At 56.9% G+C, this 17,839-nt stretch overlaps 1 protein-coding gene across 3 annotated transcripts in view; it reads right to left on the bottom strand.

Moving 5' to 3' along the window:
- Nucleotides 1–11,661, bottom strand: part of Epha8 (EPH receptor A8) — a 30,317-nt gene extending 18,656 nt beyond the window's left edge. For all 3 annotated transcript variants that reach the window (XR_010042993.1, XM_063235721.1, XM_063235722.1), the window contains exons 1-3: nt 11,542–11,661; nt 6,616–6,680; nt 1,020–1,683 (exon numbers count right to left, since the gene is read on the bottom strand). Coding sequence is in view for 2 of the 3 variants with exons in the window: in XM_063235721.1 (XP_063091791.1) it covers nt 1,020–1,683; nt 6,616–6,680; nt 11,542–11,635 (823 nt within the window). In the remaining variant the exon portion in view is untranslated. The remainder of the gene's footprint in view (nt 1–1,019; nt 1,684–6,615; nt 6,681–11,541) is intronic.
- Between the last annotated feature and the right edge of the window lie 6,178 nt (nt 11,662–17,839).

Raw genomic sequence — 17,839 nt, 5'->3', positions numbered from 1 at the left:
GCCTCAGCCTCCCAAAGAGCTGGGATTATAGGCATGTTAATCTCTCTTGATCCCCACATGGGACCATGTCCTCTTCTATACCTTTTCTGCTCCAGGAAATCAAGGGGCTCCACAGCCAGGTTTCCCTGTGCCTGGTGGCTGAGCGGCTACGTGGGGGTGCCCAAAGGATTGGCAGGAAAACCAGGCCGTATCCTGAGCCAGCTGGATACCAGCTGTCTACCCACAGGTCCTCTGCTCTCAGGGTGCCTGGTGATTCCCCCACACACAGAGGCATGCACGCTGCCTGGGGTCTGGGTTCCCCCAAGCACACACCTGCTTCCAGGCTTGACATAGGTGCACCCAAGTTCAACCACGGCACACACTGGTACAAGATGTGGACCCTCAAAAATCCTCAGCAGGACCTGGCAATTTCCCCCAAACACGAACCCAGCTGGACTGCTCCCCTAGACATCCCTGCTGGACACCTTCACAGTGCCCCCTACCTGCACACATCCACCCAGGGCCCTGGTCCACGTCCCTCCACTCCACTACCTAGAACTTTAGCAATTTCCAGCCCAGACCCTATATTCAGACTTCGTGGGTAGAAATCGTAGTTTGGCTGCTCGCTAGCTGTGTGACTTTGGACAAGTTACTTAGCCTCTCAATGCTTCAGTCTCTTTATCTTTAAAACCCAGATAATAACAGTTCCTACTTTCCACGGGATTAAACGGTTTAAATCATGCAAAGAGCCTACAACAATGCCTGACCCCGCAGCCAGCCGTGGTACCATGGCACCGTGGCACCGTTCCTTGGCTGAGGCACACACCCAGGCGCACAGATACCCTCAGCTCTGCCCCACACCGTCCAGTGTCTGTCTCCCACCTCCCCTTCCCTCGGGCACAGAACCGGCCTGGAGCACTGAAAGGCAGCCTTCCAGCTCCCCCACCCCCCAGATGCGCCCCCTGCTTGCAGACGATGCTGTCCCCGCCCCTCCCCGGAAGTCCCGCCCAGGCCGGCCCACCGCCGCGGGGCGCGCTCACCCACGCAGGCATCCCGCTGCTCCTCGTAGCCGGCGCTGCACACGCACTTGCCGATGGGCACCAGCCACTCGCCCTCGGCGCTGCAGTACATCTTGGGCGTGTCCCGCTCCTCCGAGTGCCGCACGCACTGGCCGCGCACCTCCACCAGCGAGGACGAGTCGGCCCCGGTCACCGCCTCCGAGAAGGCCGCCAGGTTGCGCACCATAGCGGGGCACTTCTTGTAGTAGATGCGGAGAGAGAGGATGGCGAGGCAGGCCCCGATGTCCTGGAAGGCCAGGTAGAAGCCGCGCTTGCTGAGGGGCCCCACGCCACGCACCTCCGTGTTGAGCTTGAGCCGCCGCACGCCCAGGTCAGCGCCGGTGAAGCTCTCGTCGGCCGCGATGGTGTCGATCTTAAGGAACTGGCTTTCCTGCGTGCTGGCACCCAGGTCGCGGTCGGACTCCAGGTAGTAGAGGTTGAAGGTCTCCTTGCAGGTGCCCAGCACGCCGGGCATGCTGTTGCAGTCACGCAGCGTGAACTTGATCTCGGCGTAGACCCTGCGAGCGCCATCTCGGGGCACCCAGCTGGTGCGCAGCCAGTTGTTCTGGTTGGGGCTCATGACGTTGCACACCTGATAGGTGTGGATGGGATGGAAGGACTCGTCCACCTCGTTGATGGAGTCCCACTGTGGACAAAGAGCACAGCCCCTAAGGGAGAGGGCCTGCCCTCCTGCCAACCCCCAAATCACAGGGCACGCCCCCGCATGCTGGGCGAGTGGGGACATTCACTGCTGCCAGGTCTCACAAGGACCGGTGACTGAGGGCCTGGTACAGGTGAGGAAAAGAGAGCGTCAGACTTATGCATCGCAGGTCTGAGGTTGCCTAGATAGGGAGAAACAGCCTAGCTAGCAGTGGCACTCGGGCCTCTCCTATGCCAAAGCCTAACCTGTGGCCCTGAGTGGCCTTGTCCATCTCTCCTAGGGTGAGGGTACTTGCTTAAGGAAACTGGCAAGTTGTTTCCATTATCAGCTGCCAGCTGGACCTTGCAATGTATGAACCGGACTGTGCAGTGTACACTGTACCCTCATCTCCTGTCCCCCTGTATTAGTGCTTGCAGAGTGACTGCCTGACTGAGGATTCACTCTGCCCTGCTGTTCTTTGAGTGCTGGGGACTCCCAGGTCCCATCGAGTCCCAGCAAGCAAGGGAATCAGGTTTGATTGCTTCTGTACCAGGCGCTGGCTGGGCGTACTTCAGGTAGAGACCAGGCGCTCACAACAGAATGGAAAGGCAGCCCACGCAATGGCAGAAAATATTTGTGAATCATTTATCTGATAAGGGATTACTATCCAAAGAAAAACGGAAAAACTCGTACAGCTCAACCACAGAAAACAAACAGTCCAATTAAAAAGTGAGCAAAGGACCCAAACACACATTTTTCTGAAGCAGATATACAGATGGCCTGATCACACGTGAAAAGATATTAAGTGCCATGAATCACTGGGGAAATACAAATCAAAGCCACCACGAGCCACCACTCCATGCCCAGTGGGATGGCTATTATATCAGAAAGAAACAAAGCCAGGAAACAAGTGTCGCTGGATTGTGAAGAAAGCAGGGCCCTTGTGCTCCGTGAAGCCGCTGTGGACAACAGAATGGAGGCTCCCTCAAAAAAATTACAACGAGCGTTGCTAGAGGATCCAGCAATTCTCAGTCCACACCCGAAAACTGAGGGCAGGGTCTTGAAGTATTTGCAAATCCACGTCCACACTACGGCTAAAATGTGCAGCTAGGGGTGTTGTTCAGAGACTCAGCCCTCACCCGGCACCTGTAAAACCCTGGGTTTGATCCCCAGTGCTGCAGAAAATTGAATTTTTTGGGTCTGTTATTTATTTATGTTTATTTTACTATTTGCTTTTTTGGTACCAGGAATTGAACTCCGGGCCTTGCGCTTGCCGGGCAGGCGCTGTGCCGCTGAGCTACATCCCGGCAAAAAAAATTGAATTGTAAAAAAATTTTAAAAAGCCAGAATGTGGAATCAGCCCAAATGGATAAATAAAATGCAGTCTTTACATACAGCAGGATGCTATTAGGCCTTATAAAGAAAGGAAATTCTAATATACCCTACAACCTGGATCAAACTGGAAGACATTATGCTAAATGAAATAAACCAGAAACAGAAGGACAAACATTGTATAATTCCACTTATATAAGGTACCTAGGTTAGTCAGATTCACACAGAAAATAAAATGGTGGTTGCCAGGGCTGCAGGGAGGGGGAGGGGGAATTATTATTTAACGGGCACAGAATTTCTGTGGTGGACAAAAAAAGAGTTCTGGAGCTGGGTGGTGGCAATGGTGAATGTATCTAATGCCACTTAAAAATGGTGAAGATGTACCAGGTGTGGCAGCACACAACCTTTAATCCCAGAGCTTTGGGATGCTAAGGCAGGAGGATCACAAGTTTCAGCCTAGCCGGACAACTGAACAACAAAAAAATAAAAGAGGGGCTGGGGATTTAGCTCAGCGGCACAAGCACCTGCCCTGCAAGTGCAGAGTCGTGGGTTCGATCCCCGGTACCGGTAAAAAAAAATAAAAATGGGAGGGAAGAGCCCGTCTTGGCTGCCCTGCTGGAGCAGACACTGGGCTGAGTCCAGAGGTCCCCAAGGGGGAGCCAAGGACAGATGTTGGGGTCAGCTATACCGTGGACACTGCCTGCTTGTCACAAGTCCTTCCCTTTGTCCTCATGAGGTCTCCCACTGAGAAGGAGGCCCTGCCTCTGTGAGGCTTGAGATGACGTGGGGAGTAGTTGCCTGCAGAGGGCTGAGCTCAGGCCTGGCATAGGCAGGCACTTCTTGATCAGGGAGCGAATGTGCTCCTGAACTGGCAGGGACTCCCGGGCTACCCGCCTGCCTCCAGGGCTGTGGGGGAGGGGTTCTCATCCAGAGAGGCACCGGGAGCACCAACCTCACCTCGCCTGTGCAAGGTTATGCTTCCCGTCCTCCACACCCCACACCGCAGCCAGAGCCTCCGGGTAGCAGTGTGCCACATCTGGGGTTAAAGTCATTGTCACAATTAATGGAACACCAAAGAGCCTGCCAGCTGCTCCCTGTCTGTTTCCTGCCAGGGCCCTGGATAAATTAATCAGCTCAATCTGAGTCCGATCCAGCCTCTCCACTAGTGCCAACGGTCTGGCCCAGCCTGCCAGCCCTGGGAGCTGCTGTGGACGCCTGGAGTGGCACAGATTCCCAGAGGCCTGGCACAAGGGGCAAAAGTACCCTGCTCACCACTGTGGCAGCCTACTCCATACAAATGCCAGTCCCACCCCCACTGCCCCTTGAGACCCAGCAGCTGACCCTGGAACACTCTTCCCCCAACCCTGTCTTCCTGGAACAGGATTTGGCAAGCTAGCTGTGTGACCTTGAGTAGGTGACTTCTCTCTATTCTCATCTGTGAAATGGGTTGGCTAATACCTGTTCCTTCTGTTTATTTCTTTGCCTGCTCCTTCTGTCTGCTCCAAGAGGCAGCACAGATCAGGTTGACCATGGCCCAAACCTTAGTAGCTGCCGATTTGTCAGGCAAGGAGCAGGCACCTGGTGGATGGAGGTTCTGGGAACAGGGAGGGACACTGTGGCTAAGCACATAGGTTCTGGCCCCAGCCTCCCCTGATGCCAGAGTGGCTTAACCTCGCAGGGACTTTATTGTAAAGTGTTCCTTCTGTGAATCACCCCGTGACGGCTGTAGGTTCTGTGATGGTATAAAAGGGGGTCGAAGCAAGATCAGTGGCTGGCCTGAAACGCACTGACATCAGCAAGCTGGGCACTGGCCATTGGAGCCCAGAATCCTTGCCCTTCAGTCTGGGCATCGTGTGATACTGTAATCAGCCCTGATGACCTCTGAACCCAGACTGCAGGGCAGACTGCAGAATCAGTGGGGCACACAGAGCCTTGAGGACCGAAGATTCTCCTCCAGGCTGGGCAGAAGAATCACTTGGAAAATGTATTAAACACAAGACTCCCGGGCTCCTCCCTGACTTCCTGGGCAGGGACACCTGCGCATTTCTCCTGTGAGCCTGGCTTGGGGACCAGGCCTCAGACTGCAGCCTCCTTTCTTCCATGAGCAACACCGGTCCCCACAGCCTGGCCCATCCCCTGAGTGAGGCCACAGACTGGACCCTGCCACCCGCACTTACAAGGTGGAGAGGCGACCCAGGCAGGCTGGAGCCCAGCTCCCCGTCACTGAAGCCTAGTGAAGGGCAGGATTTCTCACTGTTCTGAATCTCAGCATGTGGGCTGGCCCCTGTCACTGGCCACAACAGCTTACATTGCCAAAGCCTTTCTTCTAGTCCCCCTGATCCCTGGGGACAGCCGTGGAGAAGAGTTTCACAGAGGAAGAGACACCCAGCCCCAGGGCCCCGCCTCTGTCCTCAGGCAGGACTGGCCCACACAGGTCCACTTGCTGGAAGGTGAGAGGAGGTGCCCTCCTGGCTCTTGGACCTGTAAATTCAGCACCCACTGGACCCTGCTGGCTCCCAGAGCACTATGCACAGGGGGTGGTGATGGGGCTCAGCTCACTGCTGCCTGCTAATGAGACCCCCAGAGAGAGGAGAGCAGGACTCTGTCCTGAGCTCCAGCCCAGCTGAAAATTACCCCAAGTCAAGAAAGATTCCCTTCATAGGCATCAGCTCTTGGCATCCACATCATTACTGCTGCTAGCATTACTGTCCTGTCCTCAGTCCACGGAAGCTGGACGCGTCTGAAAGAAGTCAGTGTGCTCGACGGGCTCACATCGGTGCCGGGGCCGGGATGTGGTGGGGCGACACGTGCATGACATAATAACCGTCACACACACCAACATTACCAGTGATGGGGCCTCTGCCCAGTGGGGTTCACTGTGTGTAAGCGCGGTGCCGAGGTGGGAGTCCCCCTCACCTCCAGCACCCCAGGCGTCCTCACAAGCTTGTTCCTCTCTACAGACGGGACGGGAAGTGAAGAAGTCCTGGGCCCCTGGTGCAGCTCACCAGGCTCTGCTACGGGGGCCATAGTATTGGAAAAGAGAAGCAGAGGATGTGGAGCATGCAACCCCCTCCCTGGAGCCCCGTCCCCCCAAGAATGGGAGGGGCATCTCAGTGAGCACAGGAGCCACAGGGACCTGGTGGCCTGGACCCGATGGGACTGGGAAGCCTGTCCATGGGGGTCCTGACAGCGAGAGAAATATGCAGGCCTGGAGAGGCCCAAGCAGCTTCTGGGGAGGGCATGGCAGCTGGATGGGAGACCACGCCCGGCTAGGGCTTTGCTGACCCCACTTCCCTGTCCCACGTGACCCTGGGCCTGGCCTTAGCAGGTCAAGAATCTGCAAGCCCAAGCTACAGACATGAAGATTCTGCATCTTGGGTCTCAGACACAAATCGGGACCTCAAAGCCAGAAATGGCTTTGTAATCCCAAAGGTCAAGGTGCACTAACTTTTAAGAAAGCAGCCTCTCTGTCCCCAGTTGCTGTGCGTCTCTGGGTCAGTTCCTTCACTTCTCTGGGCCTCTACTTTTTTGGATCTACCTGATGCTAAGACTCTGAAGTGGAGCTTCTGTCAGCTCACAGAGGTGTGACGCTGTCCCCTCACTCACCCCATGAGCCGGATACGTGAGCCAGCCCCAGTCTCCATGGATGGTCGATGTGTCCAACAAGTTCACTGTAAAAGAGGAGACAGGAGGGCGTCAGGCCATGCAACCCTCTTCCCAGCCCACAGGGACAGCTCAGGCCACCGCGTGGGTCTGTGCCCAGCCCCCAACACAGCAGCTCACTAACCTGCTGCCAGGAGAGGGAGTCTTACTTGGCCCCGCCTCCTCCACCCACCAGGATAAAGCTGCCCAGACTCAGGCTTCTGGGCTGGGCTGCAGAACCCCACACAGGAGCTACACGGGAGCTGTGTGGTGTGGGGCTTCACATGCCGAGCTCTGTTTCCTCCCCTGAGCGTGGTCCCTGTCTCCTGGGGCCATGAGGATGACCTGACTCGTCTCTCTTAAGTGGCCGAATGGCATTCCAGTGCTTTGCTATAGGATCCTCTCTGACCCCCTGGTGGTGCCTTGCACCTACTAAGCACAGAGATGTGGAAGGATCTAGAAAGACAAGAGCTGCCTCTAGCGCACACCTACCGCATGCTAGGCTCTGCAAGAGGATCTCTGGGTACACTCTGTGACCCTTACAATGACAGAAGTGGCACTACCATTTCTATTAAATGGGTGAAACAGCTGAGCCGAGAGGTGCAGGGGTTGCCTCGAAGCCCACAGGTGCAAGACTGGTGCTCTGAGCACCTGCTGTGGCACCCACATATATCACTGCCCACCTGGAAGGTTGGGCCTGAAAAGTGGCATCTCTGGGGAGTTCACCCTGCCTGAAGAGCGCTAGTCCAAACAGCAGGCCTATTCCTAGTGAGGCCCCACAGTCAAGGCCCCTGAAGTTTCAACAATGAAGCTGAGAAAGAGTCAGACACTCTTGAGTTCTTATCTCAACACAGACACTTATTAGCAAGTGACCCTCAGTTTCCTCACCTGTAAAGTGGGTTAATACTTAAGGGTTTAGATGACGGTTAAGAGGCCATCTATAAAGCCTGGTTGCCATCAGTGCTAGTTTCCTTTACTTCCCACCCTTCTGGCCTCTCTCCATGTTGCTTGTGCCTAACTGCTCACGCAGATAAAGCTACACTACCTCTTTAGAAAACAAGGCCCCAGTGTCAGCACTGGCTCTGCCTGCTCTCTGTCTGTGGGTAAGATCCTTTACCTCTGGGCCCCTGCTTCCTTTCAATCTGCTGACTGCATGACAGGCTTTCTGGTTTTCTCTCTTCCATGAATCTCCCCTCCCAGAAACAATGCTGGGGCTCCCAAGCACCCCAATCAGCGGCCATGGGCAAGTCACAGAAGGTTAGCTCAGCAGGTCCTCTTGGAACCTTCCCACCGGAGGCTGGGTGTCCTCCCTGAGATGTGCATAGCTCAGAGCCTCCCTCTGGGAGATGGAGACAAGTGTCCTCAGGCACATCTGGGGTGACAATGCTCTTGTTTGCAGATTTTTTCCTTCCTTCCTCCTACCCTCCCAACCCATTGTCAGAGACCCTGGATGCCAGCTGGAGAGGGGTTGGCACACCTAGGAAGGGACTCTGTGCTCCTCCCTGGTCCCCCAGGGCCAGGTGAGATCAGAGGGTGGAGTGAATGTCCACCAGGGAGGCCCCCTGCTTGAGCCAACCCCACGCTAGGGGCACAAGCAGGGAGGAGAAGGCTTCCCACCTCCCTCCCTCCCTCCCCGGCAGGCACTGTTGAGAAATCTGGGTCAGGCAGCTCTCCTCCTGCTGCTGGGGGAGGGGAGGGGGCTGCACTGCAGCTTCCCCCAGTCCAGCGGGCCCAAGCTGGACAGTGGGCACCATGGGCTCCCAAGCCCAAGCCACATCCCTGATGTGGGTCTCAGGGCCGGAGGGCCCCTTCTCCTGGCACGGAACAAACCCAGCTCAGGCCTGCCCCTACCAGGGAGCAGCCTCAGTTAACACCTGTCATTTCCGATTCAACCCTGGAAAACCCCAATTTGGGGGCCTCCACCAGCAGGGCTCTTTCCTCCTCCAGGAAGCTCTGTCACATCTGTGGCCAACTCTCCATCGGCAGGCTAGGGGGTTCCGATAATCCAGAGATAAGTCAAACGTCGATTTCCCTGGCGTGGGGAAGGGCTATAGGATTTCAGGGCTGTTTGTTCCAGTTCCTCCTGGACCCTTCCTGTCCCCGCCCTCTTCGTCCCTCCCTCCCATGCCTGGACACATCGTGGCCCCTTCCCCAGGGGTAGTGAGGGGTGTTTCTCCAGGGAAGCCCTGGGTTGCCAGAAGGTTTATAAGGCCACACAGCATTCAGCTTAGGCCTGCCTGGCCTGGGGCTGGGTCCCCTTGGGACTTCAGACAGTCTGGTCACTACCGCCAGCCACTCTCCTGCCTTTTGTCAATCCCCCTCTCTAGACTTGCCCCTTACTTGCAAAACAGGAGGACAGGATGCCGTGATCTCTTGGGGCCCTTCAATGAAACACATCACTGAACCCCAGAACCCCACCAAGCCTCGGTTTCCCCATCTGAAAGATGCCCCCAGGCATGCGTCCTAGGCCTGCCTGCCTGGGCTGTGCTGGGGGGCGCCAAACGAGTCCCTCTCTTGCTCTGAGCAGCACAGATAATTCCTAAGCCGTCCTTGTTTGACTGTGGAAGGCATTATGCGATTTCTTTCTTTCTGCACCGCCGTCACCTTCTCCCATTCCATTTCACTGAGACTAATACTTAAATTGATTTACATTCCCCGAGGACACAGCGCATGATGGCGAGGCTGGAGAATTCGGGGTGGCCAGGGGATGTCAGCCAGCATGCCAGTGCCTTGGAAATCACCTCAAATTAGAGGACAGAACACCCCAGAAAACAATAAGGATCTGTGAGCCTGATGGGACCCAGGGCATCTCTGGAGGTGCAGGACCCCTTCCCAGCCCACGGTGACCCCATCAGGGCCACTGTGAGCAACCTGGCATTGGGGAACTTGGGCAAGCTGTGCACTGTGACCTCTGTTGGACCCCAGCTGAGACCAGACTCCTCCCTGATTTCCAACAGTGTCCCTGGCCAGCTCTGCTTCTGTACCAATCCAGAGACAATGCCAGAAAGGACCTGGGATGTCCCACATGGGACCAGTGCATGGAGCCAGCCCTTGGGCAATGTCTCCCCTCTCCCCAGACTTCCTGCCTGCCTCCTGCCAGACCTTGCCTCGTCACCAAATACAGCCCATCCCCTGGACAAATCCCCACCAGGCCCGTGCTCTGTGCTTAGCATGGGAGCCCGGAAAAAGTCACCTCCCCAGAGAGCCTGGGACTTGCAGCTGGGATTCTGGGAAGGTACTGGCTCTTTCCCAAAGAGAAGCATTGAGACAAGGAATCGGGGTGCACTGCTGGGCTCCCAGAGCCTTGCTGTGGGTTTCAGAATTCTACTGGACCAAAAACTGACCACTCCCCCACCCAATTTTGCAGACCACCTGCCCTCACCCAGGTCTCTTCTGGTACTCAAGGAACTGGGCCTCACCACTACCCACCAGTCCTGCCCTGCCCACCTGTGAGCTTGCCTCTCAGCTACCTTGCAACAGCCCCCAATCCCTGGTGGCCTGAGGACTGTGATGATTTTATCCGTACTACAAGTGTGCACATGCATTTCTATGGGCATGAATGCAAGTTTGCAGGTCTCCTAATAAACATGGTGCAACACATCTATGCCTACACGGATGCATGTTCATGCATCTGGGCATGTATGGACGTGTGGATCTGTGCACATGTGCACTGGCCACCTTGCTGCACCTATGCGTGGAGGTGTGATGGGGATCGCACTGTACAAACCTGAGTTTCCACCGGCCCCTGTCTATGCTCATGAACCCTGACAAGCCTGTGTGTCCCTGTGTGTGCCTGCGGGCAGGGCGGGAGCTCCCAGGGCTGTCTGTGAGGCAGGATCTGCAGTCTGATGCTGGAAGAGCAGCATGGGTTGGATGCTCCCTGCTACCAGTGAGAACCCAGCTCGGGACTCCGACAGCAGCCCTGGCTTCCTGCACACAGCTCTGAAGCCGACTTCCTGGGCAGTGCTGTGGGTCAGGCCAGGGGCTGGGTGTGGGGAGCAGGACCAGTGGCATCCTCGGCTGGCCCTGGGGTGCCTACTGGGGCTAAGGGGTGGTGGTAGGAACCATAGGTGCTCCTTCTCTGCTCTGCTTGTCCCTCCTCTCCATCAGAAGTCACCTCCTGGACACTTTTGGTCCTAGGACTCAGTCACCCCTACTCCCTCCCTGAATCCTCCACACCTCCCCCAGGCCCCTGAATGACTGGGCCACCCTGGCTTTGACCCAGACAAGACACTGCTCTCTGGGCAGCCTGCCCCAGGCCCCCTGCAGCCCAGTCCTCTCCTCTCTCTCCATGTTTGTCCGTCCGAGGGGAGGGAGATCCTCTGTGTCCCATCTTCCCCCCTCTCCCCGCTTCTGGCCCCTCGGTCTGTCCCCTTCCACCCCACTCCCAAGACCCTCTTCCCCGGCCCCCTCACTCCTGCGTCCCCCAAAGCCATCCTGTTCTCTGTTCTCCCAGCGCAGGTCTTGTTCCTGGACCCTCGACTCCACCTCCAGCCCTCTTTGCCCCCTTTCTCGTGTCCCTCTGTTCCTTAGTGACTGCCACCCTGTTCTGTCCTCTGTCCCCATCCCTCTCTCCACGTCCCCTCTCCCCTCCATATCCGTCGTCTTCTGTCCAGTCCTGTTCCCCTGCTGGCTCCTCAGTTTTCTCTCCAGCTCCGCAGCCCTCGGTCCTGTGCCCCTGTCCCCCAGTCACCCTGGGTCCCCGTGCCCATCGCTCTGTCCCTCAACCCCTCAGCCCGCCAGGTGCCGCCTCTGCCCCAGGGCGAGGGCTGGGTGCTCACTGGGGAGGAAGCTCGGGGTCGAGGCTAACGAAGTTGAGCCGCAGGCAGCGCGCGCCGCGCCCCGGCCTCGCCGCCCCCGCCCCGCCCCGCGGCCGCCGCCGCCGCTCACCTTCGCCGCGCGCCGCGGACACGCAGGTGGCCGCCGCCGCCGCGGCCGTGACGACCCAGAGCGCGGAGGGCAGGCGGCCCCGGGCGGGGGCCATGGCCGGGGCGGGCGCCGCGCACCTCGGGCTCGGGCTCGGCCGCGGCGGCGCGCTCCCCGCTCTCCCCGCAGCCGGCGGCCGGCGCACACCCGGCGCACACGCCGGCTCGCAGCCACACGCGGGCACCCGCGCCCGCCGCGCCCCGTCACGGCGCCGAGCCAATCAGCACCGAGGCGGGGACGCGGGCCCGCTCCGCCGACACCGGCCCGGGGCCGTCGCCGCACGTGCGCACGCTCACACTCGCCGCTCGTACTTCAGGGTGGCGCGCGCCCGCGGTGCGCACGTGGATCCGGGGCCCACGGGGGATTCCCCGGAGGCCGGCGGCACGCGCAGTCTTCCACGCGTGACCCGCGGGCACACAGAATGCCTGCTAGGTGACAGTCGCACGTGCACACGCCAGTTTAGCACCCAGGCCAGACGCAGGGAGGCTTGGGCTCAGGGGCGCTGTTGGTTAAAACGGCTCTGTCCCTCCCCCGCCCCAGGACCTAACCCTAAACCCGCACCAGGGATCAAGGAGCCCTGGAGCGCAGTGATCCTGTGCGCTCACTCACCGACCAGACAAGCTGGAAGTCCTAGCAGTGTGGCCTTGTGCAAGCGCCTTAACCGCTCCGAGCCTCAGCTTCCGTATCTGTGAAGTCCTGTCTCCAAGCGCTGCTGTGAGAATTCAGTGAAAGGCCAGGAAAGCGCTTACCTTGGTGGCGGGCACCCAGCCAAGCGGTAGTCAGTGGCAGGTGCACTGCAGGGTGAGGCTCATTTCTTGCTTTTTGCTACCCTGACTTTCCCCAGGTCCTGTTCCACCTCCACAAATAGGGTCTCATTTGGGGAAGGCTGTGGCCCAGGACAGGGATGTAGGGCTCCCTCCTGTGGGCCGCCTTTAAGCATCTGGACATCCATGAGCCAACACGTTGAGGAGTAGATGCCCTGAGGGAAGGGGTAAGGCCTTGACCGCCTCCAGATCCCCTCTGCCCCAGCCCACTCCCAGCTCCTGGGGTGAGAGCTCCCGGGAGCCTAGGGCTGGAGGTGACATCAAGTGATGAAGGCTATTCAGAGAACACGTGGCACACTCTGCTCTGGGTGATCCACACACCTGCTGTAGTGTAAGTGTCACACACACAACTCTGCAGGGAATGAGCGGCTAAGGAAGATGACACTCAGCTATCGCTGGCTTGGGTCGTACAGTCAGAGGTGCTCAGGGCCAGACCTGCTCAGCTCCAAAGCCTGTTCCTTTCCACTGCATCTTTGCTTATCACAAAAAGGGGGAAGGCAGCTGCCTCTAGGAGCCCCTTTCTGGCGGTTCAGACTTTCTCGGAAATGTAGTGAGCCTCCTGCTACCAAACACGGTAGCTGGAGCTCTGTTCAGGGTTACTGTAAAAGGGGCAGGGTTAGGTATAAGGAGAAGATTCAAGTAGGCACCGAGTGGCAAACACCCACATGAGTCAGAAAAGCACCCTCTAGAAGCCTGCCAGGAGAGGGTCTGGGCTCCAGCCTGCCTAATTTTCTGCTTTTTTTTTTTTTACCAGTACCAGGGATTGAACTCATGACCACACACTTGCAATGCAGGCGCTTATGCCCCTGAGCAAAATCCCCAACCCACTTTCTGCATTTTTAAGAACAGTTGGGAATCTAGAATGTTTTCATTGTGTCTCCTGACTTTTACAGGTGACAGCTAATGTGAACATTCAGACACCAGCATGGGCCATCTGTGAGTGGGACGCCACACTGTGGGACGCCAGCTCACGCTGCAAGGTTCTCCAGGCTGAGAAGTCCAGGGCTGGGGGTCACTCTGAGGGGCATCCCGGGCACCAGTGGGAACATACACCCCGTGTGACACTGCAGTTAGGGGAGCTTCAATCCCTCAGCTATAAAATGATAGTGTCACCACCACAGCTTGCTGTGGGGCCTGAGTGAGCTTTCGGGGCACGGTACTTACAGACCTAAGATGAGGAGGCTCGCGCTGCCCAGTGCCCCGAGCGTGCACCATTCCAGGCACAAGCAAAAGATGGGTGTGAAAGATGGGGGGTATTGGTGGATGGTTAAGTCTCCCCCATCCTGGAGTCCTGTCCCTGCCCCCTTCCCAGGCCCTGGATGTCTTTTTTGCCCCCAGCGCTCTCAGAGCAGAGCCTGGACTCCCACGGAGAAACCCCCATCCACTCCACAAAGCTGGCTTGGTCATGGGAGGGATAAAGGGGTGTCCCTACATTTGCATGTAAATCTCTCTCCCCTGCCCTTTACCTGGAGGGCGACAGAGCTGGTGGAGATTTTAGAAAGAGCCTGGATTCCTCCTGGGAGGCATGTCCCTTTCCCCACTGGGGCCTCAGTTTCCCATCTGTGACATGCCCACGCAGCTATTTTCCACATCGCAGCGGGGCTGTACTGCACAGGCACCGTGCTGGGCAGGTGCTGTGTTCCCAGATAGTAAGACACAACCTTACACTCGAGGCAGCCCAGGCTGGAGGAGGCAGCGCCTTGGCCAGCGTGAGGATGTGGCTTATGCTCCCCCAGGAGACTTTCACCGAGACCTCGGACACTATATTTAAACCCTGTTTCCCACCTCCGAACCCTGCACTGGAGCATCGAAAATGGATGCAAGCGTAATGTGTGTCACATACGTAAGCTGATTTTTTTTCTAGTTCCACATTAAAAAGTAAAATGAAATAGTGAAATGAAATGTAAGAATGTATTTGTTGACTGAGTGTTGCCTGCTATGTAGTACTAATTTATTAATCAGCCCACTAATTCCGGGAGCCCAGCCGGCCCCTCCTCTGGCGCTGAGCCCCGCTCCGACAGGAGGTGGTAGACATCCCAGACCCAGCCCTTCTCACAGAGCTTCAGTCTAACCAGGAAGCAGATAAATAGGCAATTACCAAATCCCTTCCCACGGAAGGGAATGTTACAGAAACTGTAGCGCCAAGCTTAACATCAAATTTACAATTTAAAAAAATATATATTTAAAGTCAGTCTTAAGCATAGAATGCTGAATTTAATTTAGCCCTTTCTCCGTGGTGCAGTCATCACTCGGAACAAAGAATCACTGACTGGAGGCGGAAAAGCACCGAGGGGTTAGCGTGAGCCACCGCTGTGGGCAGTGTGGGACCGAGGTGCCCTCGGGGCCGCAGGATGCTGGGTCTCTGTCAGGCTGTCAGCTGCCTCTCCTTTGTACCGCAGGGTTCCTGCTTCTGACAGGGTCCAACTGCTTCCTAAATTGCTGTTTTTCATCTGTGGACTGTTTAAGAGAAGTTATTGCGGGTTGAAATTGCACGTAAAGCAGGAATCCGCCGGTCCGGAGCGAGGATTTCCCCACAAGTCAAGTGCGTGCATTCGTGGTCAGTGGGGGAGCTGCCCAGAGGGCTCCTCTGCGGACTCCTGGCTGTTCTCGCGATATTCGTTCTCAGGATATTTGTTCTCAGGTTGGAGGGTAAGTGAGGTGTTGTTATAAATACATAAGAGGCTCATTAATGGCCGGGCATGCACAGACTAATTGCTTCGTCCTGTTTACACACAATCCATCACTTCCATGGTTTTGGAATTGCTGGTAAGTCCAGAGTAGAACGGAAGGATGCCTGGGTGGGAGGACAGGCTGCTCCATCCTTCGAGTTCAAGCCTTTCTTGTCCTTAAAAACAAAGCCAGTGCCTCCAATGAGGCCTCCTTCACCTGGCCCACTGCCTTCTCCCACTCACCACCCCCCTGAAACTCTCCCAGCCCACCCCTCCATTCACCCCCCTCCAGCCCACCCCAAACTCCACCTACTCCCGTGCCCTCACCTCCAGGCTCCCCCAGCTGCACAAATGAGAAACCTGAGCTGCATCTCTGCTTCCATCCTCCAGACTTCCCATTCTGGGGTTGCCACAACTGAGGACCCGAGGGCCCCATCTCCAGCCCACTATTCGACCTCCACTAGCCGGCCGGAGCCTGATCATCTCTCATGGGCAGCTTCGGTGGCTCATTGCTGGTCTCAGGGTACATTCTCTGGGCCCCAGCAGCCTCTCTCCACACCGCAGTCCAGAGGGCCATTCTGCACAAGACTGAGGTCACCTGTCCAGCGCCCTCAGCCTCCAGCAGAGCTCTTCCAGGTCCCTAAGTGTGCAGGCGGGGGAGCCTAGCCCTGCCTCCTTACCCTTCCAGCCTCCTCCCCACCGTCCCCTGCTGGGATTCCCCATCTCAGCTCAGGACCCTTCCCCGGAGAAATGCCCTGGCCGTGGCTGTGACCACCTCTGTCTGCACTTGGCTGTTTGAGCCCTGCCTACACTCTGTGACCTCTTGATTCACGCCATCTTCTGATGTCCAGGTGGACCTGTGCCCTTATCAGGATCCCACATCCCCCCCATGTGCTTGGGGGAGCCCTGGAGATGCACTTGGTGTTTGGCCATGGCTCCTTTGAGGCTGACCTGGCCCTGCAAACAGGGCTGGGTTCTCTGTGCATTGTGGCAGGTCACGTGCCCTCTCGGGGTGCTGCTGAGCCTGGGGGAGGCCTCCGAGGACTCTCGACATCTAGGATAACTTGACAGACTATTCACTGTTCTTATTAATCTTAATAACAATCCTTTGAAGTGAGTTCTATTCTTATCTACATTATCTCTACATAAATGAGAAGCAGGTTGGGGAGGGGTGATGTGACTTGTCCAAGATGTCACCGGTGTTAAGTGGCAGATTCAAATCTGCTTAGCTCCAAAGCGAAGGCACTGAATCTTGCCTGAGGCAGAAGACCACTGGTGTGAGCGGGAAAGAGGGGGGAGCCGGGAGCACTCTGGATGGGGCCCTAAGCCGGGCTGGGTGGTCTAGGGGAGAAAGCTGGCCCTTAACCCTTTGTGTGGAAGGCGAAGGTGCTCATGGCCCTCAGGACAGAGCAGCGAGGCTCTGGCAAGTGAGAGGCCAGGCTGGGCCTGATCTTTCAGCTCCGGAGCAGAGTAGGCAGGGTCACCTGCCCCCCATGAAAAGTCAGGGGATGGCTCCCCACAGGAGCTAGGGAGTCTCAAGATTTGTCCACAGGCAGTAAAGAGCTTGCACTCTGGAGTCAAATCTTCAGATCCCGGGGCCGGTCCTTCCTGGGTGCTGCGTGGCTCTGGGAGGTCAGTTTGCATCTCTGAGACTCAGTCTCAGTCTGTAAAATGGAGACACTACCACCTGCTCTTTAGGGCTGTGAAGAAAAAGGACCTCATGGATCATCACCCTCTGCCAACCTCTGCAGCCCCAGCCCTAAGACCTTCCTCAGGCCACAGATCATTATCAGAAAGGGGAGCATTAATATTCCTGATATTAAAAAACAATCATCTTGGGGCTGGGGATTTAGCTCAGCATCATAAGCACCTGCCTTGCAAGTAGGTAGTCGTGAGTTCGATCCCTGGTACCGATAAAAATGAAAAAAAAAAAAAAGACAAAAAAAAAACCCAATCATCTTTCTGCCTTGTCAGGAAAGACAAACCTGTGTGGCATCCTGACACACAGGAGCAGCTCTCTGGATTCACAGATGGTTTTGGGAGAGATGAGAGACAGGAAGAGGATTGTGTGCATGTGTGTATGTTTGCATGTGTGTGTGTACATGCAAGAGAGAGTGTGAGAACACGGGTTAGTAGGCCCAAGTGCCGGGGACAGTGTGCGGTGGGGTTCTGTGGGCAGCATTTTGCAGGGGGGCAGGGAGTTGCCTCCCCTCTGTGCAGCCAGGTCTCAGGTGGGAACTCGGCAATGCCAGCGTGGACCATGCTGGTGTGCTGGGCACTCCAGAGACCTGCACCTGCCTCCTTCCCCCTGCAGGCTGGGCCGCGATGGAAGGAGCAGGGGTGCCGTCACTGAGGGAGGCGCAGGGCTGACACCTGGAGCCAGGCCAGGATGGCTGCACTCTGCTCCTGGGTCTGGGGGCCTTGATCAGATTCCCGTCCCTGCCCCTTGTCACAGGGCAAAGAGGAAGCTTGTCTCTTTCCCATCCCGTTCCTTCCACTGCACACTGCATGTTGCATGGCCTGCTGAAGGGGGTCCGTGATGGGTGACACTTCACCTGCTCTGGGGAGCTGCTAGTCTGATGGCCATTCATAGCAGAGGGTTAGGACCCTGGACAAACGGCTGAAGGGCCCAGAGGAGGCAGAGCTGGACGGCCTGTGCGGGATGTACGTATAGCGAAGAGGCTGATGACTGCTGGGCCCAGAGAGAGGAGGCCGCTTCTCTGAGGTTGCACAGCTAGCAGCAAATATGGAACCAGAGTTCAGTTTCCT

Source organism: Cavia porcellus, unplaced genomic scaffold (genome assembly GCF_034190915.1).
Source record: "Cavia porcellus strain 051 isolate PalLab524CR breed Dunkin Hartley unplaced genomic scaffold, mCavPor4.1 scaffold_25, whole genome shotgun sequence".
NCBI lineage: Eukaryota > Metazoa > Chordata > Mammalia > Rodentia > Caviidae > Cavia > Cavia porcellus.
The sequence above is the reverse complement of the archived record's forward strand: the minus strand, read 5'-3'. Positions and strand labels throughout refer to the sequence as shown.